At 41.5% G+C, this 27,611-nt stretch overlaps 1 protein-coding gene across 53 annotated transcripts in view; it reads right to left on the bottom strand.

The window, feature by feature from the left end:
• Positions 1 to 221: 221 nt before the first annotated feature.
• The window catches only part of Rbfox1 (RNA binding protein, fox-1 homolog (C. elegans) 1), a 1,527,688-nt gene continuing 1,500,298 nt past the window's right edge, over positions 222 to 27,611 (bottom strand). For 16 of the 53 annotated variants that reach the window (XM_006522179.3, XM_006522173.4, XM_011245907.3 and 13 more), the window contains 3 exons: positions 20,662 to 20,714; positions 4,663 to 4,738; positions 2,714 to 4,282 (listed from right to left, as the gene is read on the bottom strand). In XM_006522179.3, the coding sequence (XP_006522242.1) occupies positions 4,135 to 4,282; positions 4,663 to 4,738; positions 20,662 to 20,714 (277 nt within the window). In that variant the 3' untranslated portion in view covers positions 2,714 to 4,134. Of the gene's footprint in view, positions 4,283 to 4,662; positions 4,739 to 20,661; positions 20,715 to 27,611 lie in introns of all 53 variants that reach the window. The other 37 variants (NM_021477.5, NM_001359725.1, NM_001359723.1 and 34 more) reach the window with 5 other exon arrangements.

Raw genomic sequence — 27,611 nt, 5'->3', positions numbered from 1 at the left:
CAAAACTGTAAGCCAGCTTCAAGGAAATAGTTTCTTTTATAAGAGTTGTTGTAGTCATGATGTCTCTCCACAGTAATAGAAACCCTACCTAAGACACATGTTATAGAAATGATTGTGCAGTGTGTGTGTGTGTGTGTGTGTGTGCACGCACACACGTGTGTAAAATAGACCCCATAAAGAAATCCACAGAGGCAGAAGAACTCAGAACACCAACTTACAGGTACCTTTTCAGACTAAGCTTTTATTTTTTTGATATTACAAACCAGTTTTCTTTATTCACAAACCACTGTAAGTGATATAAACACTAATTTCTAAAGACAGATATACACATTTTCTGGGTTTGCAGATTGAGTGATGTGTGTTAAGAAGTCACTATATGCCACATTAATCTTTTTTTCCATAATTCATAATAGCAATAGTTATTTAGATAAATGAAAACATTCCAAATAAATACTGTTGTTTTAAAAAATCCAAAATGTTTGTTTACACCTCTGACATGACAGTTTAAAACGACTTATCGGCAGCTCAGTGGAGTGCCTAGACAAAAGGTTCTGCGACACCGATTGGCACCCACTTGCTCTAAATGATTTTTATTAAAACTACATACGATCGTAGGGGAAAGTACAGTTCATTGATGGAAATCAAAACCGCAAATGAGTTTTACTTTAGCCAGCACAGTAAGAATTCCATGTTTGTGATTTCATACACAATGCAGGTTCTGGGCTTGAAAATCTGGGGCGACTGGGAGGAGTCTGTTGATCTTTTTGCAGCCCCCTTTTCTATTACTATCTTGACCCCATCTGGGGTTGAATGCTACAGCATCATGATAAATTGTTGCCTTGGATAACATCAACCAGGTGCACGCTGTAGCAGGCCAGGGAAGTGGGAACGTGATGTTGTCAAATGGTTCCCTCTGGACCTGTCTCTCCCTACTCAAAGAAAGGGGTCTGGTGAAAGAAGAACAGTTTCTCTTCTCACCAGTTCAGCAGTTTCTCTCCCTTCCCCTCCTCGCCCTTTGCTTTTCTTTCTCTCCCAAACCATGATCACCTGTCTTAGATATCGAAGCTACAAAAACTTTGTTTTCAAATCTCATGAAACTTTATTGATGGTTTAATATCCAACCGATCTTACGGGCATGCACGTAGGATGACGAGGAAAAGCTGGATCACACACACTTTTTTTTTTCTTTTTAAAGTTTCGTTTGGTTTTGATTTTAAAGCAGAGTTGTTACAGCAGGTTGGCAGGTTCACAGCGTGAGTTGATAACTTACTAAAGTGCGTGCCGCGGGGCCGGCACCGCACACACAGGCAGCAACACTACTCAGGGAACAGCTTGCTGATATTTTAGAATTTAAATACAAAACAGGAAGACCCATGACAGATACCCCAACTTAGGTTAACTTGTAAACAGGACAACATGGGGGGGATTCAAACAGAAGAAAATCACAAGTTGCAATTTTTCGGCTGTGTTGCTCTGGCCCTGCTCCGAAAAAGGATGGGGCAGATCTTGTTCTTTGGGGGTGGAGGGGATAGTTCTAGTTCTTGTTTTTTGTCTTGTGTTTGCTTCCTTCTGACAATTGTTGGGCCTTGGTGATAGAAATAAAGATACCAGTTTATGATAACCCTGGGGCACTGGGGAGAGGGAAGGGCGGGCTCTCACAGACTGAAAAATTGCAAGTTGCTCACAGCGCAGTCATGTTTTCAAAAAGTATCAAGCTGATGAAAATACCATGATTATCTCTATTCAATGATTGCGATACTTGTAAAATGCGACTATAAATCCAGATATGATTATCATGTAATTCCATAAAAATTATACGTCTGTCTCTAACAGTTAATCTACTAAGCTAAACTAAAGCCTCAGAGACTGTTCTAGAACATAACTCCACTGCACAGATGTAAATTTTATACATATTTTTAACTGGTACAAAGAATTTAAGTTTTTATTACTTTCTTTTTTGGAAAAAAAGAAAAAAATAGAAACAGTGCTTTTTTTAATCACCTTTTTATTAATGTTAATTTTTCCCTCCCGTAATATAAAAGTCAGCAGTGATATCAATAATTTCTCATACTGGAAGAAATATAAAAAGAATGCTTACTGATGGCCTAACTAGTAGCCTTTGCTTAAATAACTAGTGGGTAGGTAAGAAGCTGAGTACTGCAGGTGGAATGATAAGAGGGTGGACTGGCCGACACAGCTTCCTTCCTTCAACTGCAATCTCCGTGCTATGAGAAGCGGATTCTTAACACAGCCTTTGGCTTGACTTTGCCAGGAGTAACTTAGAACCATAGATTTATGATAGTTGGTGCAGTGGGTCATTTAGATTCATCAGTTACTATATATATGTATATATATATATATATATATATTTTCTTTTTTTCCTTTCAGCCAAACCCCTAAGCCCGCCCCAGCCTCCCCTTTCACAGAATAAAATAATGTGGATGCAGAAAGAATGACTTGCCGTTTCCAGTCTTCCCAAACAGCTTAACCCCAGTAGCTTCATGTTCGGCATATAGAATTCATTTACATAATATAGCACTCTGGATATGGCCCTAAATCAGTTTTTATTCATATCTAGCCTCTCTCTAGATCAACCACAAAAACTCCTACAGCCAACTGAACTACAAAAACCTTCAGAAACCAAAGACCCACAATATTAAAATACACAGAACAAAATATCTGAGGTATAAGATAAAAAATGTAATTTTTCCTCTTTTTTTAATTTTTTTTTCTTTTTAGTTGTTTCTTTGAGTTGCTAACATGATGTCCTACTGCATGTGATGCAACACTCAGGCCTCGGAAAGCTTCCTCTCTCCCCACATTGGAAGGTTGGGTTTTTTTTGTTCGTTTGTTTGTTTATTTGTTTGTTTGTTTAATGGTTTTATCATTTAATATGGAGCAAAACGGTTGTATCCCCCTCGGTATATACTAGCCTGCAATGAAGAAAGAACGAGACCCACATCATCAGCATGGCTCCTAGTCTTGGCATCGGTCAAGGGCGCAAAAGCATTCTGAAACAAAGCAATTTGAGGGGTGTGGTTTTTTACATGTTGCCTTTTGTAACATGTGGATCATCAAAAAGACTAATGTAAAAAAAAATAGACACTCAAAACCAAGCAAATTAGAGGGCACCCCCTTCCCCATCCCAGACCTTGTCAGAAAGTTAATGGTGGTCACTCCTGACCTCCTCCTACAACTCCTTATGAAAAACAAAGACGAAAACCTAATAATCCCAGGAAACTGAATTGGATCAGCTGGTCTTACCTACCAGCTACGAGGCTTCCAGTTTTCAAATGGGAAAGTGGATGGATAGGAACCAGCTCATTTTACTGGTTTGTTTCTTTGATGAGTGGACTAATTGATATGATGTTGCACTGGGAGAAGCTCTGTGTATAGTCAAAGGTGGTTCTAGACAATGTATTGAATAAAGGGATCAGGATTCTTTTCCACCCCTTTCCTCAAGTGGCCTAGATCTTGGAGTAGTCTTGGTTGTTGGATGTCACGGTGAAATAAGAATAAAGGCCTGCTTCTAGCTTTGGCTAGGCAACTGACTGACTCTGATGCTGCAGTGGGGGTGGGGCAGGAGCTCTGCTGGGTGTGATTAAGCTTATGTAGAACAGCAGGCTCTTCTATGCCTGCTTGGGTTTCTATGACCCAGGGTGCAGGGAACTGCCTAGCAGTGGCTTCCTACCACACTTAAGCATTTCTCTTTGCTGCAATTATTGGCCATTCCAATGAATGCCCATGGGACTGAGTTTCAGGGAGAGGGCTAAGATTCTCAACTCAAGCAGAAGACTGCATGCCAAGGCGTTGTATTGATCGCATGTGCTCTCACACAATGGACATGTCTTACTGGACTCAAGAGTGTTAGTGCATAGAAGTTTGAACAAGTATAGGCAAATCCACCCTACCCTTGCCTCCCCCCCACTTTTGCCCTCCCATTTCCCTTCCCTTCCCAAAACAAAAATATGAGACTTCCCACCCTCCAAGAAGAAGAAAAGAAAAACAAAACAAAACAAAAAAAAATCAAAAAAAAAGAAAAAAAAAACAAGACAAAAAACAAGACCCCCCCAAAGCCATCTGATTCCTTAATTTCTTATGTACTAGGCACACACACAAAGTGTGCCCCTCTGTCTACTTTCTCTCCTGGGCGACTATGACTTTAAACATGAATTGTAAAAGGGGAGGAGAGGCAGGCAGATGCTCAGCTGCCTGACAGCAGAGGCCTGGAAGTCTGCAGCTTAGCTCCTCTGAAGTCTGTGCTGGGGCTGGAACCTTGGGGCTATGTGAATGAGCAGAGCAGCACGGGAGGGAAGGGAAAAAAAAGAAAAAAAAAGTTCTGCATTGACACTGCATTCCGTTAGTGATGGATTTAATTATCAAAATGACTAATTATTCCATTAAGGTAAGTGCTCGCTAGGTGAGACTTGCAAAATTAGAAATATAATAACTTACATGCACTACATTGCCAAGAAATTAAGACATTTATCAAGTTTACTGGGAGGATTAATGTGGCATTTTAGCTGCTGTTAGCACAAGAGACAAATTCAATTAAGGGAAAGTGAGAGGACTTCAGCCATCAGTCCATCCTGAGGCCCCAGCTGGGGTGGGGGCAGGGAAGAAGGCAGGAGGAGCAGAGGACAAGGAGGGGCTGCTACTCACCATGGCACCAACGCCGTAGGTGGGGGCTGGAGCAAGTGTGTGGTGGTAGGGGTCGGCAGCATAAACTCGTCCGTAACTGCAAAGGGAAGAAGAGGTGAGATTGGTCTGTCGTGTACTCTGATGTACACTGATGTACCGTGATTACACTTCGATAACTCCAGCAATGAGAGACAGAGAACAAAGACAGCATGGAGGAGTTGTCCTCATCCTAAAACGTGAAACAGCTCCTCTCCACTGCAGGATACGAAGAAGCTCAGACTGAGTGAGGTAGTCCATTTAACACAGCAGGTCATATATTCCATATATAGTCATGTTCAAGTTAATGATGGGGACCCATTCTGGGAAGGCCATCATTATGCAATTTTGTCTTTGGAACATCACAAAGTACATTTACACAAAAATGAAAACCTTGGTGGTAAAAAGTCTCAGGGGACCACCCCACAGATGTGGCATATAACTATAAACATAGACACACACCCAAACACACACACACTCACTCACTCATACTCACACTCTCTCTCTCTCACACACACACATACATACACTCTCTCTCTCTCTCTCTCTCTCTCTCACACACACACACACACACACACACACACACACATTCTCTTCTACTATGATGTTGCTACTTCATAGTCTGAGGCAGGCAGGAAGCAAACAGTGGAGGGACTGGACTTGGGAATCTCAGTGTCCTAAACAGAATTTAGTGCTCAAGAGCAGATGAGCTAGATGTCTTTTTATCTGATTTGATTGTCACCAAGCAAATGAGATCAGGTACGTCAGAAAGGGTTCAGTGATTTTTCTGGGCAGCAATTGCCCAATACTTCAGATTGGAAGGAACAGCTATACTTAGATAAGACAGTGTGAAGGGTTTGTGGGGCCCCTGGGTCATACTCAGAAATCATAGTTTGGTTTGGTTTCGATCTTAGTATCCTAGAATCTCATGCATCTATCTTGGGATAGCGCATAACTTTTGGAGCAGGAATGCCTTCCAGGGCAATGTGCACACTTGATCTGTAATATTGCATGCCCTTGCTTGTTTGACATCCATCCCCAAACACCTTTCTGGAGATGACTTAAACAGTGAGATTTTGATACTGATCAATGTTCAGATGCTGTCTTAGGAAAAGGCCCATGGAAGGTGTGTGTGACATGGGGACTCTAGCACAAGTGGTTTGTGGAAAGCATGTTCTCTAGAGAAAAAAGAGGTGGGCATAGCAAGAGAAAAGATGGAAGCAGGGAAACTGCTGGAGACCAGCTTTCATCTGATCCTGCTGGTTGCATTTTAGAGCTGGTCTCTCCAAGGAGGCAAGTCAGTAAGCTAATTAATGCCCAAGTGATACCAATGCCAGTTAAGGACTTTCCTGTGAGGTGGAAGATTAAGTACCCAGTTGAAACAGCTTCCTTTAGTAGAGAGCCAAGTGCTGGAGCTGGGGTGGGCATGGCATGGCTAAGCTGCACTAGCAAACAAGACTCATAGCAACTGGAGGATGAAGGATGCCCCAGACCCACTTAGTGGTCTTTTTTTTTTTTTTTTTAAATAAGAATGAGTTCACTTACACTATCAACCAGAGGAGATTCATTGTTGATCCCTTGATATTCAAGATGAGCATTCTTTATCTTTTCCATATTTTCCTTCTAGGCATTCCTCTCTGAGTCTATTAAAACCAGGAGTTGACACAAGACACTGGGGCAGGACTCAGGTCTAATGGCAATATGGTCAAGCCATAAGTTCTTGCTTTCCTGGTTACTGGATGAGAACCTATCCAGTTGGTTGACTTGGTTGTTTACACAATAGATCACGGGGAGGTAAACTGAGTGAAGGACCTGTTAAGTTTCAGACTCCCAGTGAGACCCCAGGTGGACAAAACAACAGATGATTCCAACTTCACCAGGGACATCCTATGAACACTCTCTAACAGTCACAGCCTTCCTGCACATTCCAAGGCCAAAGAGCTGACATCGTCCAGTCCAATCTCCCGCAGCCAGCCAGGGCTCATTGTCCTCACAGCACTGCTGCAATGAGACCTTCTCTTCGGATGCACACTTCTCTTTGGAGCTAACAAGTGGTCAGTTCAAGTTCCTCTCTCTCTCATTTAAAGCTTTTGTTCATTAAAAATAAAAATGTCCTTAGAGAGCCGACCTGCTATAAGGAGTAGTAGATGCAAGATCAAGGTACGAGGGTGAGGAACGTGACAATGGCATGTGGTTTGATCTTATTGATTTATTTTGCTTCTTAATATGTTACCTGGAAAATCTGGTTACACTAACAGAAGACTTGAAGAAGAATCCCAGGGCATAGATATGTTCAGCGGTAGCCCACAGAGTTCTGGAGTGAGTGTGAAGATGGACTTTTAGGACAATTTGTTTTCTATTTTGAGAATAGTTTGACTGTGGCAACAGCTTTCAGTCTCAGATGTGGGGAGAATTAGTCAAGTGCTTCTTTTGGAAGCATGAGGACCTGAGTTAGAGTCCCCAACAACACTAAGTCTGCTGACACTGGGAATGCAGAGAGCAGTGGGTCCCTGAGGCTCGAGGCTCAGCCAGCTTAAATCACTTGACAAGTTCTGGAGCCAGCGAGAAATCATAAAAAAATACAAACAAACAAACAAACAAAAAACCTCAAAACAACAACAACAGCAGCAACAAAGTATGGAATGTCCTGAGGGATGGCATTGGAGACAGGCACATATGTGACTCTGTACCTCCCCCTACGAGTCTGCTTTTCCTGCAGACTGGCTGAGCTGCATGAAAGCAGGACTCCAGCCTCCAGGCTCCTCAATGTTTGGCAACATTCTCTTCCAAGGCTAAAGAAAATCCAGCAGACTCAAACTATTCCTCCCAAATGAGAAGGCTCTGGTTCTCTTCAGGGTGACCTCTACCTTCAGAATACCATGGTTTTATGATGATTAATAAATTTCATTTCCACTGAGGAAAAGGGACCAGGTCAGCTCTAACCGAGAACAAGGAAGCTTCTTTTCAAATGCTAATTTCTAACCACGCCCTTGTGAGACAGGACAGTTTAGACACAAGGTTATTAGGGAAAACTGGGGACTTGAGCAGTACTCCTTCAGCAGGCATGCCAGGCACGTAGACACCCCAATGTCCTCAGAGGGAACAAAGAGCAGCAGTTCCCAGGGACACCCGCAGAGTGAGGACAATATGGCTTAGTGTCTGATCTGGGATGAGATTAGCTTTTACACTACCATTTCTGGTAAAACTGGACAAGACATAATCAGACTACAAGACTCTCCTGGCCCCAATGCCAACAAAGAAGCAATCTCGAGAAATATGATGCATACTCACTGCAGTCCACATACTGCATTGCTACAGAAGACAGTAACCAGTGCTAAACAGGATCAAACTCAGCAACCTTCGCCCAACTTGAATCCATTCAAATAGAAAGACATTTACAGTTGAAAGGGCCATGTAATCCGTCCAAGCATCCTTTGATTTTAATTCATCCATCCATTTCTCTACTGAGTTAAATGTAAATCTATATAAAGCCTTCCACTGCTTTTTCATGGATTCTAGCATCATATCATCTTTCCATCCAGTCTCGTCTACCCTTAGTGTCACATTTCTGGGATTCACTGATCATTTCTTTTACTTTTCTATACAGTTGTTTACCTTTTGCCCTCATGGTAAGAAAGACTGTGTCTGCTTTCTAGACATGAACCACTTGGATGAGTGAGCAGAGGAGAGGAGAACGTTAGGATTCTAGAAATGCTGGAACCCATAGTATAATTTTTCATAATTTAAAAAATTACATTCATATATATATATATGCATGCATATGCATATATATACACATATACATACATACATGTGCATATACATGTGTGTGTATTTTTCTCACCCTTCACCCTGCTATCTTAAGTCCAAGGTCTCTAACTTGGCAGGCTGACCAATGAACTCTAGGAATCTGTCTGTATTAACTCCCCAGTCTCCCTATGTGAGGGTTACAGACACATGTGACAATGCTTAGTATTTTACACTTGAGTTTCAAACTTGGCTCCTCATTCTTACAGTGTAAGCACTTTTTCCCATTCAGCTCCATCCCCAGGACCATGCTGCATACTCTACCAGTAGAAAAATTCTTTAGGATATACTTGCCACACATTCTCCTTAGCCACTGGCAGATACTGGAAAAAAAATCTGGGGACTCTTGAAATCGAATGTGGACCTTTGTATCCCTGCTAGGTTACAAACACTAGACAAATAGCCACAAAGTCTAAATCCTTCCTTAAGAAAGTAAACCACAGATAATGGGAGCCTCCTCTGTTGGCTGCTTCAGCATGGTTCCCAACCAGAAAGCCTCAAGTAAAAACAGGGAGGCAGCGTGATATCCCGTGGGGAGAATGCTAAGGGCTTCCATATCCAAGTTCTGTCTTCACACTGTCCTTGTTCCTCTCTTTCTCAGATCCACATCATTCCCACTCCAAAATAATGTGCTTCTGTTTGAGCTTTGCCATATTCACATGTGGAATACACGAGACCAAACCTGATACATTTGAAAACCATCTGCTTAAATAATAAATATCTTTTCTTAAAAGAAAAAAAAAAACCATCCACAGAGAAGAGAGAATAATAGGGTGCAAGGCTTCTCACATGGCGTCTAACAAGCTGCCCTCCCTGTACTGCACATGCCTTTGATTTCAGAGGAAAGAGAAAGGTTCTATTCTAATATGCTCACGGGAACTTTTAGCAATCAAATTACAAATTCTGTGGCATCAAGATCTACTTAAGTTATAAATGTCAGCGGTAGCTTCAGATACTGGACTTGAACTCAATGTTATATTGCAGTGAAGTGAATGATTTTTTTTTTATCTGTTGAATGGGAAACAAGAATCTATATTTTTATTTGTATGCATATGTATGTGTAGTGTGTGTGCAGGTGTGTGCATGCATATGTGTTTGTACATGTGTACTAATGTATACAAATAGCAGGTGGTGATACTGGGTGTACATGTGAGACTACAGGTTAATGCTATGTGTCTCCTTTGCTGTCCAACTGATTTGACTGAGGCAGGGTCTCTTAATGACACTGGGAGCTTGCAAATTTGGCTAGTTTACATATCCAGCTTGCTTGTGTCTGGCTGGCACGCCACCTGCCTTCTATGTGAGTGCTGGGGTTTCTATCTGGCATCCTCATACTTGCATGGTAAGTGCTCTATCCATTGAGCCATCTTTCCAGTTCTGAATCCGTATATTTTGAAAAATGGTTTGTGAATGCTACTGCAACATAGAAATAAAACTTATTATTACTGTTTTCAAAAATCTAGTTAGGACAAGCTGGGTGCTAATGAAATCCGATGTGCCTGCATGAGTAGCCCAAGCAGAGTTCCAACAGTGTCACAGTTATCTGCTAAGGGCACAGTAATTGTGGTATAATTAATTTCACTCCCTTTCAATTAAGACTCTTGTAAGATCTCTTTAACATCACCTTCCCATGCCTCTAGTCTCAGAGACAGCTGGAAGAATTCCTATGGGGCACCACGTTGGGTGAATTCTGTTCCCCTCGCAGATGGAGTTTATAAGGTGGTGTGGCCTTCCTAGCCAGTGCAACTGTGTCAGAGAAGTGACTGACTTAGTTGTGGAGGGACTTTCCCACTGCAGTGCTTTGCTAGGGCAGTGCCTTTAGGAACTATCGTATGCCTTTCCTTTATAGCTGGACTAAGAGTCTGTAGGGTTTTAGGAAAATGAATCCAGGCTAAGCACATACTTATTGAAAAGGTATGAGGGCTCAGTGGTTCTGATGCCCTGCTATGTGGGGATCTCTGGGGGTTAGACAGTGGATCTTCTCTTTCACATTCCTAGGGAGACCCAACAGAGGTCTGAGTCTTAACATGCTCACTGGCCCATCCCAGTGTCCACTCTTTTTTTTCTCTCTCTCTTTTTTTAATTAGGTATTTTCCTCATTTACATTTCCAATGCTATCCCAAAAGTCCCCCATACCCACCCTCCCAATTCCCTACCTACTCACTCCCCCTTTTTGGCCCTGGCGTTCTCCTGTACTGGGGCATATAAAGTTTGCAAGTCCAAAGGGCCTCTCTTTCTAGTGATGGCTGACTAGGCCATCTTTTGATACATATGCAGCTAGAGACAAGAGCTCCGGGGTACTGGTTAGTTCATATTGTTGTTCCACCTATAGGGTTGCAGTTCCCTTTAGCTCCTTGGCTTCTTTCTCTAGCTCCTCCATTGGGGGCCGTGTGACCCATCCAATAGTTGACTGTGAGCATCCACTTCTGTGTTTGCTCCTGCATAGTCTCACTAGAGACAGCTCTATCTGGGTCCTTTCAGCAAAATCTTGCTGGTATATGCAATGGTGTCTTAGTAAGACTCTCTGAGCCAGTGAGGAGGGAGGAGGCAGAGACTTAAGTTGTACACAGACATTTATTCCTGTAATATCACTCTCATCTGGCAAATTCTGAGAACTTTTTAAAATGAGGACTAAAAGGGTTCAAAAGGAAGCTCGTTGGGTTTCTTCACTGCTAGCAGAACGTCCTGTTGACCTGTCACTCTCCCCTATCCAGAGTGGAGTGCATTAAGAGCACAGCTGACCCTGACCCAGTCAGTTCTTGTTTTGGGCAACACCCTCTGCTCTTCCCCAGGACTGGAAAGGGAAAAGCAGCTCTTTTCCCTTAGAGGAGAAGGCACATGGCCTTTGAGCTCTTCTATTCTCTAGAGCTAGTGTTATGCCATCCTTCACTCAGCCACCATCTGTTCACTTCCAGCATAAGAGTTAGGAGCATTACATTTTTCAACTCAACCAGTTACCGTTTCTCACTTATAAAAGCAGGCACACAAGCAAGCGACCAAACAAACAAAGAAACAAAAAAACCCTACCAGACAGAGTCTCGGGGGATATCTGATCAAAATAATCTTTGTAATTCTGTGGATACAGACTTGTAAATTCCATGGGCTTTCTCTGAGCTCTAAAACAGACAAAACTCCCCCCTTCAAAGACTCAAAGAAATATTGTTCAAACTATGCTAGGTTTCTGCTGAAGGCCTTTCTCATTCCTGGACTGGACCATGCTTATTTCTGAAATGAGTGAAAATTCTCTTTCTTTCATGCAAGTAATTATCTGATCAGACCACCCAGGAGGCTCAGGACAACAAAAAGTTTCCCCAGGCAATTACTGGGTTCCACCATTTTCTCACTTTTAGGCTAAGGATAAGACAGCACACTCCATGTGGAGAAGGTTTTGAGCCACGTGTTTGCCTCTGTGTGCCTTGGACACAATGCTGGGCATCCAGCTTAAAGGGAGGAAGTTCTAGCTGGTTCTGACCTTGAGTTCTGTACACTGACTCTTCTCCTCATGGGACCCAGGAAGCAGGGAGGAGTGCACTCTTCATAGTGGGCTTTTTCCCTCTTTGTAATTCTGTCTGGGTCCCTAGTCTATGGGGAAGATGCTTTGTACATTAAGTATGGGCATCCATCCCTTAGCCAATCTTCTGGGGAAGTGCTTTGAGGAACTAGAGGCATGCCACATGCCTTGTAACCTTCTAGGTGCTTCTCAACATGGTTGACAATGAAGACAATCCATCTAGGGTCATAGTAGCCAATATTTTAGACAGACCTTCCAGGAGCAATGGCTGACATCCAGCTACACAGGTCTGCAGTGTCCTTACAGGAAGGGTTGACTTCCTGAACCACAGACCCCACATTCTGGTTTTCTGCAATAGGATAAAGACTCATTGAAAAATATTAAGATGAAAATTTCTTATATGTATTTAAATGAAATCAGAGGGCAACAGTTAATCCTGGGAATGTTTCTATTCGCTTTCTTGTGGGGTAACCAACTGGAGTCTGAGTAACAGGTCTTAAAATTTCATCTATAATAGTGTGGACATTTGCAAATACTATTTCTGAATCATGGATCCAGCACAAACATTTTTTCCCCACAAAAACTCTAGATTAGGAGAACCAATCCAGACTCAAAACTCAAAACTCAGAACATGTAGAAGTCAAAATATATCAAGAACTCTAATGTACAAGTGAGAACGGAAGGCAACTCCGTTCCTCTCCAGAAGGCTCTGGTCTTTCAGATGTGAGTCCTCACTCACTTCCTCAGCTTGCATTCAAAAATCAGCTTCAGGAGTCACTGAGGACAGAGCCGACCTTATGATGTTCCCAGGTACCCCAGAAGTGGGACAGAATGCATCCTCTGGGTTCTGAAGCAGCTGTGTGGAAGTCTCATAGAGCTTTCTTTCTTTTTGTTTCTTTCTTTCTTTGTTTCTTTTCTGTCTGTCTGTCTTTCCTTTTTAAATTTTTTGCACACAACTTTGTGATGAACATAAATGTTCACACAAATCTAATACCTACAAAATGTTGAAAATTGGACTCCATATTTCTGTCAGATCAGAAAGAATAATTTTTCCTTCCTCTCAATGCAGTTTCAATACCTTACATTAGTCTGAATCTCAGTGGGACAGGTGTGGAAACAAACAAACAAACAAACAAACAAATAAAAGCCCAACTTGATTCTAGATTTACCAAGCAGAATAGCAGCCAGCTATGTAGGAAGACACAATAAGTCCCACTTTGGGCCTTGAAGTAGGTTACTGTGGAAGGAATGCCTCATCAGATAGAAGAGGCATAGACACACTCTCGACAACCTTTTAGAAACCCTCTTTCTCTTTGTCTTAAGACCATTGCTGTAAAAGCTAGAAGGAATTTCCCATCATGCTTTGAAATCACTGTGGCATCCCCGTGGCAGCATAAAACACACAGTCATAGAACCATCTGTGTCCTTTATCAGCTCTGTGATCTAGCAATCCTGCAGAGAAGTGGAAGGGAGCAGTAGCTGAGAGTCCTTGGGGTCACCCATCCCTCTGCTACCTGTTAAGTAAAGGCAGGGATCCTGACAGTACAGGACTTACATGTGTCTGCTTATGCACGCAGAGCAGCGGTTTCCAGAGGTAACAAGCATAGTTAGAAAGACGTAGGTTCTGGGATCTGAACCCCAAGAAATTTTCTTCTACTCTAACAACAAAAACAACAACAAAGACAACGACACACAGTCACCTTGCAACGCTTTACTTCAAAACAAATTAAAGCATAAAGAGGGGGCACAGTCCTAATGAATTGTGTGTGTCTCTAGTATAATCCAGTTTCAAAGAAATAGAGTAACAGCCACAAATATGAGCCCCATATATTGTTTAAAATTCCATTGTAGTCACAGTTGGAAATACAGTTTTGTTTTATTTATCTCAATATATTTAAACTACATTCACTTTTTTATAATTATTAATGGAATGGCTTGTGCAATAATCAAAACTTACATGTATATGAATTCTGCTGCATACTTTAGACTTAGAAATACAGATGAGCCAACCACAGCTCAGGACTCAGTCAGAGAGTAGAAGACCCACATCAAGAAAAGGCTCCAGAGTTCTCCTTACCAGTGGATAGAAAAGACTTCCCAGGTGTGTGCCTAACTCTGCTATGGAACCACATGGGAAAACTTTCTAGAATGTTGATCTTCAGGTTCCCCTTTCAGACTCAGGAATCTAATGCCGAGGGTTGAGGGTGGGTGAGGGACTGAATGGGCCCTATATCTGAAATAGGTCTCACAGTCGGAACTTAATAATCGTACTTCTTTCCTAAGATTTCACTGCTGTCACCTCCTTCCATTAGGTAAATTCAGAGTTATCTATATTTCCCTAATTTTACCTGGTAAATGGATAAGGCCATTTTATTTTTATGAGTACATTTTATTGTTATTTCTTGCCACAAGTCTGGAACAGTGCCTCATACACAGTAAGCTGGCAGTAATCAGGACAATTATTATTTTTACTAAGTACCTTTGCTTACATGTTCCCTCTGCACCTGCTACTTCCAGCAAAGTGCACATCACACTCCACTGGAAACACAACCAATTAACCGCAAATCAGTTTTCTCCATGACAACTTTGCTGAGTCGTCAGAAGATGCTGATGAGGGCAGGACAATTAGAGGGAACTTGCTGAAGGATTCATTAGAGGAATGACCAATTTAGCAATTTCCTCTAAATATTATCTGAAAGCTTATTGCAGGTGTGTGCATACATGTAGGCTCAAAGGGTCTAAAGAAGGAAACAGAACTCACGCCTAGTCTGCTGTCCTGGCTGTGCCAAATATTGCTTGTTTACTTAAAAGACCTGCCTCGCAGCAGACAGTTCCAACAGCTTTTACTCTTTTCATTTAGCTAAGTTTTTTCTTTTCTTTTTTTTAAATTCTTTTTTTTCCAAATTTTTTATTAGATATTTTCTTCATTTACATTTCAAATGCTGTCCCGAAAGTCCCCTATACCCTCCCTCAGCCCTGCTCCCCTACCCACTTACTCACACTTCTTGGCCCTGGCTTTCCCCTGTACTAGGTCATATAAAGTTTGCAGGACCAAGGGTCCTCTCTTCCCAATGATGGCCGACTAGGCCATCTTCTGTTACATATGCAGCTCCAGACACAGCTCCAGACACAGCTCCGGGGTACTGGGTAGTTCATATTGTTGTTCCACCTATAGGGTTGCAGACCCCTTCAGCTCCTTGGGTACTTTCTCTAGCTCCTCCATTGGAGGCCCTGTCCAATCACAAAAGAAGTCACTTGATATGTACTCACTGATAAGTGGATAGTAACCCAGAAACTTAGAATACCCAAGTTACAATCTGCAAAACACAAGAAAATCAAGAAGAAGGAAGACCAACGAGTGGATACTTCATTCCTCCTTAGAATAGGGAACAAAATACCCATGGAAGGAGTTACAGAGACAAAGTTTGGAGCTAAGATGAAAGGATGGATCATCCAGAGACTACCCAACCAGGGGATCCATCCCATAATCAGGCACCAAAAGCAGACACTATTGCATATGCCAGCAAGATTTTGCTGAAAGTACACTGATATAGCTGTCTCGTGTGAGGCTATGCCAGTGCCTGGCAAACACAGAAGTGGATGCTCACAGTCATCTATTGGCTAAGATTTTTCATACACAACAAACCCAGGTTGGGTACCACCATCATCATCTGCAAGTGGGAATAGTTTTCTCTGTGGGTTCTGGGGCTTGGAAAGCAGGTTTTCATGATTGTGCAACAAGAACTTTACTGATTGAGCTCTTTATTGTGGTAAATTGTGTGTGTGTGTGTGTGTGTGTGTGTGTGTGTGTGTGTACATATATAGCTTATCACACACTAGCACACATAATTCACTCAATAATAGCAAGTTACTGATGCATCCTGAATAACTCAGTAGAGCCCACAAAAGAGACAGCTGTTACAGGGGCAAGTACTTAATGTAATCTTCCATGTTAGGAAATAACTCTCACACCATACTAGAGGAAGAGAGAGGGTTATGATGGTCAATATTGATTGCCATGTTGAGAATCTCTTTGGACACAAACACCTGGTACATCTTTCAGGGAGATTCTAGATTTGTTTGCTCAAGGAGGGAAGAAATACACTTACTATGGGTGGTGCCATCCTAAGGGATAGGCTCCTAGCCACAAATCAAAGAGGAAAACATTCCTTCCTCTCTACCTCCTGCCTTTCGATGCAATGTGAGCAAACTGCCTCACCCTCTGTGCTTTTCTCACCTTTCTGCTGTGCCTTCCCTCTGTGATTATATCCTCAGACTGTGTGCCAAAAGAAAACTCTTCTTTCCCCAAGTTGCTTTGAACAGGCACTTTGTCACAGCAGTATGAGAAGTGACTAACACAGAAGTCACATGTGCTTTCTAACTCACTAGCATGTCCTACTTATTCTCCAATGAAATAGTATTCAAAAACAACTACCCCTTAAAATTCCATGGCCATGAGTCACTGTAGGCTGCATCACACTTTCCAGAATCTCTGTGGAGGCTTTCTTTCCCATTTTCTTTTCATAAAAAGTTCTGGTCTCTATCAAGATCTCTGGATGACTGTTAAATTAATAAGATCAACATGAATCCTCCAATGATTATGGGAAATGCATGGATTCATAGCCTCCTAATCTTAACTTGTCTGAGCTATCTCTGAGAGCTCCTGCTACCTTCCTGACATCTCTAGCATACACACTTTCTCTGACCTCCCTGGATCTTTTGTTCTTGAAACTGCAAGCATGCCTAATTGCATAGCCTTTGCACTGGTTGTATGTTCAACTGACTGAACTCTTAGCTGTAAAATCTGGTGCAGTGATTAGTTTCAACGGTCAACTTGCCACAACGTTTGAGAGACAAGTCTCAATTGATTGGCATCAGGTTGACCAATGGGCATGTTAGTGGGGACTCTTTTGAATGTTAATTGATGAAGCAAGACCCAGCCCATGGTGGGCAGTACCATCCTGATCAGGTAGGTCCTGGTCTACCCAGGACTGAAGCAAGCGTGTAACATACATCACTTGTATCCTTCTTGCTCTTGAGGATGGAGTTACATGACTGGATGCTTAAGCTCTTGCCATTGCTTGTGTGAAAGACTCTAGCTTAGAACTACAAGCAGAATAAATCACTCTTGATTTTTGTTTGTTGTTATCACAGCGATAGAGATGAAATACTTGGTTCACTCCTTGACTAGATTCTTGGGGCTTTTCAGTGCCACCCTTATCTAGAGTGCATTTCCAATCATGGAAGGTAAAGTCCCATGGCACCTTAAAGCCCTCCCCCCCACCCCCCGCAACTGCTTTCCTGATTAATTAGAGAATCCCAACTCTATCCTTTTAATTTATTTTTATTGAATTTTAACTGTTACTCTGTGTGCATGTGTGTGTAAGGGTATGCATATGCCACAGCAGGAGTTTGGAGGTCAAAAAGGTAGTTCACCCCTACCATGGAGGCCTCAAGAATCAAATTCAAGTTGTCAGGTTAGATGGCAAGCACCTTTATCTACTGAGCTTCCTCACTGGTTCCAGTCTAATTTTATATAGAAGTATATACTATGCATCTTGATGTATGTGATTTGGGGTATGATGTCCACTAGAGTGGAAGTTTGTCCACGGATGGCTTATCCTCAATTATTTCATGCTGTGACCTCAGGACTTCAATGCATCTCCAGAATGTAGCAATGGCTCCACAGCTACTATCAAACGTGAAAGAATTCCATCTATCAAGTAACTTGATTTTTCAACCTCCGTTATTGCATAAGGACCCATCTTGTCCTGCTAAAGTCACTTGTTCATCCTGAAAATGTTCTAGTGAATCACAAAGGCAGGAGGTTTCACAGAAGGAAAAGTCAAACCATCCACCCTTTCTATCTCTTGAAGAATCCAACCTACGGAAGGTTCTTGATATTATACATTGATTGATTGTTCAAGTGGGCTAGTTGATGCAACAGTTAGCATTATACCCCATTATTAAAGGGGCAGTCTGTACTAGTTCCTTCTGGGATCAGCCCTATCTAGAGGAAAACTGACCTAATCAAATACTGAAAACTTAGAATTGCTTAGTAAGAAAATTGTTCCCACACAAACAGTCTCACAGCCAACAAATGTGAATGGGCAAGTACTCAACACAGGTAGCAGGCAAGGGTCAATTTGAGGACATCCTGATAGTAGAGAGCATCTCTTCACCTTGAGGAGCCCAAAGAGCAGAACATGAACTTCCTCTTCTAATGAAGGTAATGATCATCTTATCAACAACAACCCACAACCAAACCACCTGCTCATATCTGCCACCATTTGTAGCCTTTCCCGAGAACCATTCTTTATGAATTTTTAATAAAATCCAGCCAGCACTACAAACCAAAATTTTGAGAATCTTGGTTTTTGTTTTAAATTAAATGCAGGGGATCAACATAGAGGTTTCGTCCTCCTAGGCACATTTTCTACCACCAAACTCATACTCAGCCCAGTTCACTGATGTTTCTCATAGGAATATAGGAATGTGCTTGTTGTTGCACACTGGTTGTCAATAGATACTAGGATGCAAAAGCCCTGCCCTCTATGGGGCTGCTTTAGCAAGTGGACTGTGTAGGATGTGCGTGCATTAGGATTTTGCAGCTTGCAAGGGAAAATCCCCAAGATGACATTAATCTCATTGCATATCTGAGTTCTCATTTTGGACTTTGTATGAGAAGTAGCCTAGCTGCAGGGGGATCTGATTGATATGAATATCTTTTCTTTCTGCTTGATTCAAAAAATCCACTTCAAATGAGACCTGATAATGCACACAACACAGTATTAATGTGGCCATCACAGGAATAGTGGCATCTTCAAAATGTGATCCACAGCAATTCATTAAAATGTACTGAGCAGCTGTCCTGGAGAAGACAGGATAGGGGAGAGTCAGGCTGTGCTCATGCAAGCACTATGTGTCACTTCTTTATAGAAGATGGCATGCAGACCACTTGCTAACATAACTGTTTTTCAGATCATGGGATTCAACCAATATCTACTTTGATGTTTCCAGGTTTCATTTTTTGATCCATGGTGTCCAATATGGCCTGAGACACACTGGAATACACATGAAGTTTAGTGGAGAAGGTAGTGTGCCTGTATTACCAGAACATCCACAGGTAACACTCACTCATGTTACTCCATCATTCCTCCCAACTCCAGGCTCTTCCAACCCATCTCCTTTTCTTGCTCCACTCTGGAAACGATCAGTTATCCCTGAGCCCCAGGAAACTATTTCTCACTCTGTCATTCTCAGAAATGCAATTAACAGTCCGTCTTCCACTGTAAGGCATTAATGTGTTAACTGTGGCAGCACCTCTGACTGGGAGAAGCAGGGATTCAGAGAGATGGGAGGAGAGAGCAGCATCATTAGCAAAGGAAGTTTTGCAAATGGAGTAGGCAACTACTTTAGAAAATGAGCTGGTGGAAGTAAGTCTTGTAGTAAAACTTCAACCCATTAACAATGAGGAGAATGCCTTTATATATGACCCCAATGTGAGACCTGTGTGGCCCTGCCAGGGGCATGCTTCTAGTTCTGTCCTTCCTGTCATTTATTCTCTGCAAAGACTCTGAATAGTGCCTGAAACATTATTAGTAATTTGCACCTTTGTTTACTACTCCATCAATAAAAAATAACCAGTAACAGATACATGGTCTCTGTGCACAGCTGGGTGGTATGGATGCTTTTTGAACATCTGTAGTATACTTGGTTATGGCTGTTATCATCAATTTTCCTTGGTCAATAGCATTCCATTGGCAAGATTGTCTAGTGATTATCTGAGGTAGTTTAGGCTTTAGTCCTCCCCCACCACATACAATGAGAGATAGGGAGAGGGACAGAGACAGAGACAGAGAGAGAGAGAGAGAGAGAGAGGCAGAGAGAGAGAGAGAGACTGAGACTCCAGGCAGGCACTATCTAGGCACGTAAATCAATTCCAAATTTAATTGTGCAGAACCACATCAAAGTGAAATGACAAGTATTGTTTTGATGGAAATATCATGAAACTATTCTATTCATCAATATCCTGGTTTTGAACACAAGATAAACTGGCCTTTCTCTAAGTTCTGATACTTGAGAATATATGTTGAAGGAAAAGAAGGAGGATCCTTAGCTAAAGGAAGGAAGATCCCCTTCTTAAAGGACAGATGTAATTACATTTCCTAATGCCACTGGCTTTGTGGATGCAGTTTCTTATGGCCAATAATATTCCATGAAGATCCCAAATAATTCCCATTTCAATCTCTCTGAACTAGATACAATATGTCAAAAAAAAAAAAAAAGAAAGAAAAAAAGAAAACTCACGGGAGTCACCTTGAGTTCCTAAGCTCCCTTGGTCACTATTTTACAACACGAGTACTGGTTATCCCATGAATTTTGTGCATTTGTTCACCGCAAGGCTTAGTCTTCCAAACCAGGCATCATTAAAATCAGAAATACACACATCAGAGTATCAGAGTTAGCAAAACGCCTCGCGTATTTTCCAGATGGCAGAGTCTAAGAGCTTCGCTACACTCAAAACTACATGGTCTCTTTGTCTCTTTATAGAAACTAAACTTTCTACAGTGATTCATTGTAGCATGTGAAGAAGATAAAAAGAAGGAAAAAAAAAGGATACTGAGACTGAGGTGGGGACATCAGGAAGGAGGAATGTCTGTTACCTGCAGAGGTGTTACAAGAAATTTCATCTGTTGCAACGAAGACGAACTGATTTCTGGAAGAGAAGATAAAATTCACAATACTGCTCGCTCAGGGGGAAACGTGCTCGCTGGCGATTGGTTCCATGTGCACAGGTGAAGGGTGGGGAGGGGGCTGCGTCTGCATGGGTGTGGCAAGGAAATGTGCTGATGGACCGTGGACTTGGAAAGCTTGGAAAGATCACAAAACAGGCATGCGGGACCACTTAAATGAAATCATGAGGGCATCAGAATGTGGGCGTGTACAAGCTGTTGTGCCAGGGTATTAATACTGCGTGTTACCAAAGCATGCCAGGGCGCATGGCTAAGGCCAAGCTACTTTATGTTGTGCTTACATAGGTTTTTTACGTGCTAAAGATATACTAAACCTTTTTTGAAACTAAAGACTATTATTAGGAAAAGAGTGTACCAGGACTAACTAGGAATATCATAACACTCCATATATTATGATATACTATTCAAAACTGTTTTTAAAAGGAAAGAAAAATACTTTCATTACAGAAGAGAGCATAATAGTGCATTATATGAAATTAGGTTATGGATAATAATTTACCAAACTAAGGTTGTTTTAGGAAGACAAAAATCCCACTATCTAAAAGAACACCTATGTTTCCAAATTATTCTTTTTGAAGGGGTGGGTGTATACATGCTGTGCTGCATGCATATGTGGAAGTCAGAGGACAGCTAATGGTATTATTCCTTGCCATCTACCTTGTTTGAGACTATCTCCTGTTATTTCCAGTTGTGTACTCCCAGGTAACTGCCCTGTGAGCTTCCCAGGATTCTCCTGTCTCTGCCTTCTATTGCGTGGTAGGAGTGCTAGAAGTACACACACGCACCACTGTATCTGGCTTGATGGGTCCTTGAGGGATTTGAACTCAGGACCTTACAATTGTACAGCAAATGCTTTAACCACTGTGCCATCTCCCCACTACACTCAATTTATTTTGTTCCAATATGATGCACACTGGAAAGAAAACTTAAAAAAAAATAGAAAATGCCTTTCACTTTGATTTATTAAATCCAGTAAGATGATAAAACTCCCTTAAGGCCTTTTCCAGGGTGGCAGTTCCACGCTGTAAGGTATTCAAATGCAGAGGTACCATTGATTTCCCTAGAAATTCAAATATCTATACCTGCTGGTTGGACTGATTCATTGAGATGGGCTAGGATCTTAAATTCCTTGAAAGCCCCCAAAAAGGTTCTCATTTGTTAGATTTTTACTGTGCATAGAGATCAAGAACCCAGATAAATGCATTTCTGGGGGAGTCTTAGTATGATTGCTTTTGCTCCAGTGTTTCAAAAAACATCCAGCAATTGAGCATTTTATAAAACATCTTAACAGAATTTTACTGTCACAAGAGGTGCACCTCTGAATATAAAACAGAGATGCCTCTAGAATATTCCCTGAAACAACATTCTGCTCAAAACTCTAGTAGCTTCTAAGCCAATAAAATCCTAACAGAATTATATACTCTCTGAGAATACTTTCCTCTATAAATCTAAAGTCAAAACTAAGTTCGTTTATCATCTATCTTAAAATAATAAAAGTAAGTTCAGTTGTATCTTTGTTATATTTATATTATGACCCAAACTTTTTCAAACTTAGAAACTTATTGAGTTTCAGATTCCCTGGGTTTGAGGAACCGTAGGTTTGAGGGGCAATACAATTGATACATCTGAAAATGAAAGAGATATACGATATGGAATTTGATTTAACCTACATAAAGATGCTGAGATTTGGCATGCCTAACCTGCAGGTCGAGTATTCCCAGCATGCATCAGACAAGCACTTAAAAGAACCTCCATTCACAAGGTGCCTAGAACAGGAGCTTAGCCATAACTGAGCATGGCAGCCTTGACCACTCACAAGTTGGGCTCTTAGAAGAAGCATTCCCATGTGCATGCTGAGTGGGGGTGTTAATTATTTAAGAAGCACTCCCTGTCTCATAACCTCCAATTCTGTAAGATACTGCAAACATGTATGTTGCTTCTGCATGGTTCCCTTCTAAGAAATAGTCTATATAATCAATGACCTTGAACTGACCCTCCTGTCTCCAATTACAACATGTACAATAATAGGCATATGCCTCTATACCTAATTTTATGTCGTGTCAGGAATTTAACCTAGGGCTTCATGAATGATAGATAAGCTTTCTACCAACTGAGCTACAGCCCCAACTCCTAGGTTTCTAGGTAATGTGAGCTGGGATCACCGTAGGCAACTCACACAGAGGTTAAGTTGTTATTGGAAAAATAGGGAAAACTTTCAAAATTAATTAAATCTTAAGTTCCTTAGAATTTTATGTTATATGTTGCTGCCTTTAAGAGTGGTCTTTTGAATACCAAGATTTTTAATTCTTAAAATGCCACATTTTTCTCTTGTTTTCTCTCACCAGCCTTCTTCCTTTCCTCTTCTTTCCCCTCTCCTTCCTTCCCTTCTTCCTTCCATCTTTCTTTACTTTTACTCGTTTCCTTCTTCTTTCTCTCCTACAATCTGCCATTGCTTCTGGTAACTATCTTCTCTTAAACTTTCTCCTTTTTGGTCTTTTTTTTTTTCTTTTTTTTTTACATCTGTTTCGGGGTGGAGTCTTTTTTACATCAGGGAGTCTGGTCGCAAGGTTCTAGGATCAACAGATCTTCTTGCCTGGGGTTTCTGAGGAACTAGGCCTATCCCATTATCATTCTTAGAGTTCTAGGATATGTTTTGGAACTAAGGAGATCACATTTGCTTTGATAACTCACTTTCTAAAAAGAACTGGATTAGCTGGCTTTTATTAAGTAAAATGAAATCTCAAAGGTGTAATACTCATTTCCAGTAGTGGCAGAGAGAGCTAAATGGCACACATTGCTCTAGTATCAAAAGACTGTACAAAAGGCCTTACAAAAATGATGACCAATTTAGGCATGAACTCTGTGCTTTATTTTCAAATACACATAACCAGTCATGTTCCCTTTAGGAAAGATTCCCATAAAATGTCAGTAAAGTATATTTCTACAGAGCTTATCAAATATATGGGATCAGTCTGTGTGGCTATCCATCTTCTAAGATTTTTCTTTCATTAGTTGATTATGAGTAAGATTAATAGGAACATTGTATCAAAGAAGCTCAAAGGAGAGGCCAATTTGATGACCAATAGAGCAATGGTTGTAGTCTCCATACTGGTGCCCATCACTCTTTGCTGTGCCATTTTACAGATATTTTTGTTCCATCTACTCTGAAGGAACATTTAAGACATTAAATAGAAATAAATGTTCTATTTAGATATCTATACATAGGCCATGTGTTGATTTGTTCTTTGAAGCCATTTATCCCAAATTACCAGAGAGCAAAAACAGGATGAAAATTTTAGCTAGAAAAGTACTGTCCACAAACAAGCTCAGAAAGAATCAAATGATCTGAACAGTGAGGGTGTGGAGGCACCTCTTGTGCTAAGAAAGGAGGCTGGTACGATGAGCCACCTCCTTACGCTAACCATCTTGCTTCCCTCTCTTCATACAGAACCATCTATTTAAAAGTCAACTGACACCTTAATTTCAACAAAGTAGCCTGAACTTTGGTTGTAGATGATGGTTTCTGGCTGACAGTCTCAATCTTTGTTACCATGGTGACTACCTAGGAAACTTCTTATATTCCAGGCAACCAAGTTATACCCAGCCCCATTGAATGAGCATCTTTGTAGATGGAGCTAGAGCATGGATTACTTCTACTTCCCTGGTAATTTCCACATGTACTGGAGTTTGAGTACAAGTTGTGTGGTTGAATGGTTTGTCGCTTGAATGATCCATAGACTCACAGGGAGAGCTCGGAGAAGTGATACCTGCGGGCTCTCCTCTGCTGGCTTAGCTGAGTCAGAGTCCAACAGACACTCTGAACGCAATCATACTATATTAATAGGCAACACTGAGTTGGTAAATCTTTCATTCCATGTGTGGAGAGCTATGCTTCTTGGGACTCCAGACTCTATCAAATATGGATTAAGCTCTTGCCTGTGATGTGAGACTGCTAAATGTTAATCATACCTACTCATTTATTTCATCTTCCTACAGCAGCTCTGACGAAACATGAATAAACTGAGGAAGGCCAGTGGAGGCAAAACCGCCAAGTGGTAGAGATGAAATACACACACTGTTATCTGGAACCCAGCCTCTACCCTCACTTCATATGAGATTCTGCTCGAGGACAGTCACATGGGCAGTGTTCTATCACCACTAGTAGTATGCCTGTCTCTCTAGGGAAATTTCCTGGGTTGCAATATAGTTCTGAAGTTTCTCTGAGACAATGTAATAGATACTTGAATTCCTCTTTGGGTATGATATGAGTGAGAATCGAGAGAAATTATTATAAGCATAATCAACTGTCTGCGATACAGAAATGACATATATCATTTTATCCACAGACTTCCTTCCATTTTAAGATGCTTTCCACAGACCAACCATCCAGAGTCCATCTGACTCAGCTGGTGGCATATTTAAATTAGTCTTGTGGCTTACCGTATTTTATTTCTCACCCCTCCCTGCCCTAGATTAAATCTCATCTATTTGCAATTTCCTTCTGAAAATAATTACCCTCTGACTTCTAAGTGTCGAGTGAGAAGAGTGGCCTCCGAGTATTTCTCAAGGAGATTTGAGAAGCCAGACAGAAGTTAAAGGCAGAGTTCTGGCAAGACCAGGTGGGGCCAGATTACAACTGTCTCTTCTCAAATAGCATCAGTGCTGGTTGATGGTTAGTGGTTCCAGTGTTTCCTCACTGTTTGGCTCCTTGACTCTATATTATTACTGTAAAAAAAAACTCCAGATCTGTGTTGCTCATAGTGTGTATTTGTGAATCAAATGCTTTGTGTCAAATTTATTGACATTTAGAGCCCTACAGGATGCTGACTACAGAATCTCTACAGCCTGTAGGTTGGTCTCTTGGCCTGACTGGTGGCCGCTGGGGTCCCCCAAGATAGTAATGGAATGAAGTCAATTTGATTCTGTCTGTAGGTTCTGGGGTATCTTTTAGGCGGAAGACCCAGAGAAGTCCCGAACTTGACAGACCACTAAGAATTTGTGTGTGTGTGTGTGTGTGTGTGTGTGTGTGTGTGTGTGTAGATATTATAGGTCATCTTTGGGTGTCGTTCCTCTAAGTTTTACTTTTACTCTTTGATGATGATGGTGGTGGTGGTGATGGTGATGATGATGATGGTTTGTTTGTTGTTTGTTTTATTCATTGCTTGAGACAGGCTTTCACTAGGTACTCTGAGCAGGCCCACATCATTCTGTGTAGACCATTCTGGCCTTATAGGCACAGACTGCCTCTGCCTTTTGAGTGCCAGGATAAAAAGAATCACCAGGCCCAAATTCAATACATGTTAAAAACTACTTCCATTTATTTGTATGTATGGACGCACGTGCCAAAACGCACATGTTGTGGTAAGAGGAGAAGGTATTGGATTTGGTTCTTTTCAGCCATGTAGATCCATCCTGTTAGCTCCATTGGGTGTTTCAGATGGCCATTGAGGACACAATGCTAAGCTACACTGATGGAGCACGTTCTTCAGGCCTCTGTGCCAGTGGGGAAGGCCTGCACTAGATATGTCTGTTCTCACTCTCAGTCTCAGGTCGGCTTCAGGTTTGCTCTTTAAAGGAGAGCTGCTATTGATGAGTGTTCAACATCTCTTCCCATGCTCAGTTCTACAACCCTACTCTGGAATGTCCAGATAACGAGCTGTGGCATATACAGATGAACCAGCAAATAACAGAATAAAGCAGGAAAGCCTCCAACAGGATCTATCATGACTCTCTATCTTTTAAGAAGTTGAATGTGTGAAAGCACATTTAGCATTTAGCATCACATCATTGGGACACAGCTCCTCTGCTTATGTTGTATTAATGAGGATTAAATTAAAAGGAAAAGAGTTGCCAGTTTCTCCTAAATTTTGGCTGTTTGATTAGATAACCCTGGAGTTTGGATAATAATCTCTAAGGGTCTTTCCCTGACCTGGAGACTCTCATTTCAATCTCTCCAAGGTCTACCATTCTACCCACTTCCAACTCTCTTCCCACTGATGAAACAGCTGGAAGAGGTTCTAGCAGGCAGGGTTGTCATTACAAACAGAGTCTCATTAGAAACGTTACTTCAGCTTTCAGGGCTTTAAGTTTTATCGCTGGGAAATGGAGCCAGAAATTAAAATGTATGTTCCTCATAAGCTCCGTGAAGCTTTAGCAGAAAACCAAAGCAGTGTGGGAGACACAGTATCATCTTCTGCATCACTTAAACAAAAGGTTGGGGGGGGGGTGGAAGTGGTGACTTGGAAGCTGAATTTGTCCTGGAAAGGTTGAGTGTCAGTTTTAGGAAGCTGGTACATCCCAGGAGACTCCTTATCTGTTGAAAGTACAGGAGACAAGAATCCACATTGAAGGAGAAGCATGACCATGTAGAACATGTGTTTGAACTCCACCGAATGACCCCACTGGCAATGATGATCATGGCAATGATGATAGCAATGATGATCATGGCAATGATGATGGCAAACTGAGCTCAGGCTCCAGCTGAAGAGCTTCCATTCAAAACTATGTACACCTCAGGAAGTCATGGCTTTAGTGACCACCCATCTCTCTCATGTTAGAGATAAGGCAAGTGGAAGGTTGATAGTCTATACCTTGCCCAAATTCTCTCATGGATTAAGTAACTGCACTAAGACTGGATTCTGGCATAAACCTAATTGTCTGATTATTTTCTGTGTATCAGTGGCAAAGGTTGAATAGCACACTTATATATCAAAGAACACGAACAGTAAATAAAAGTTCCTGTTTCAGATCATAATGTGGCTATGTACTATCATAGGATACTGAGCTAAGCATAGACTCTCAACATGCTACTGTGTGGTGAGTCTTGGAGCTGATCAGGCCATAAAAGATCTCACAATTTA

This window comes from Mus musculus, chromosome 16 (assembly GCF_000001635.26).
Source record: "Mus musculus strain C57BL/6J chromosome 16, GRCm38.p6 C57BL/6J".
In the NCBI taxonomy this organism is placed as follows: Eukaryota; Metazoa; Chordata; class Mammalia; order Rodentia; family Muridae; genus Mus; species Mus musculus.
Note: the sequence above shows the minus strand (reverse complement) of the source record. Positions and strands in the feature narration are given on the sequence as shown.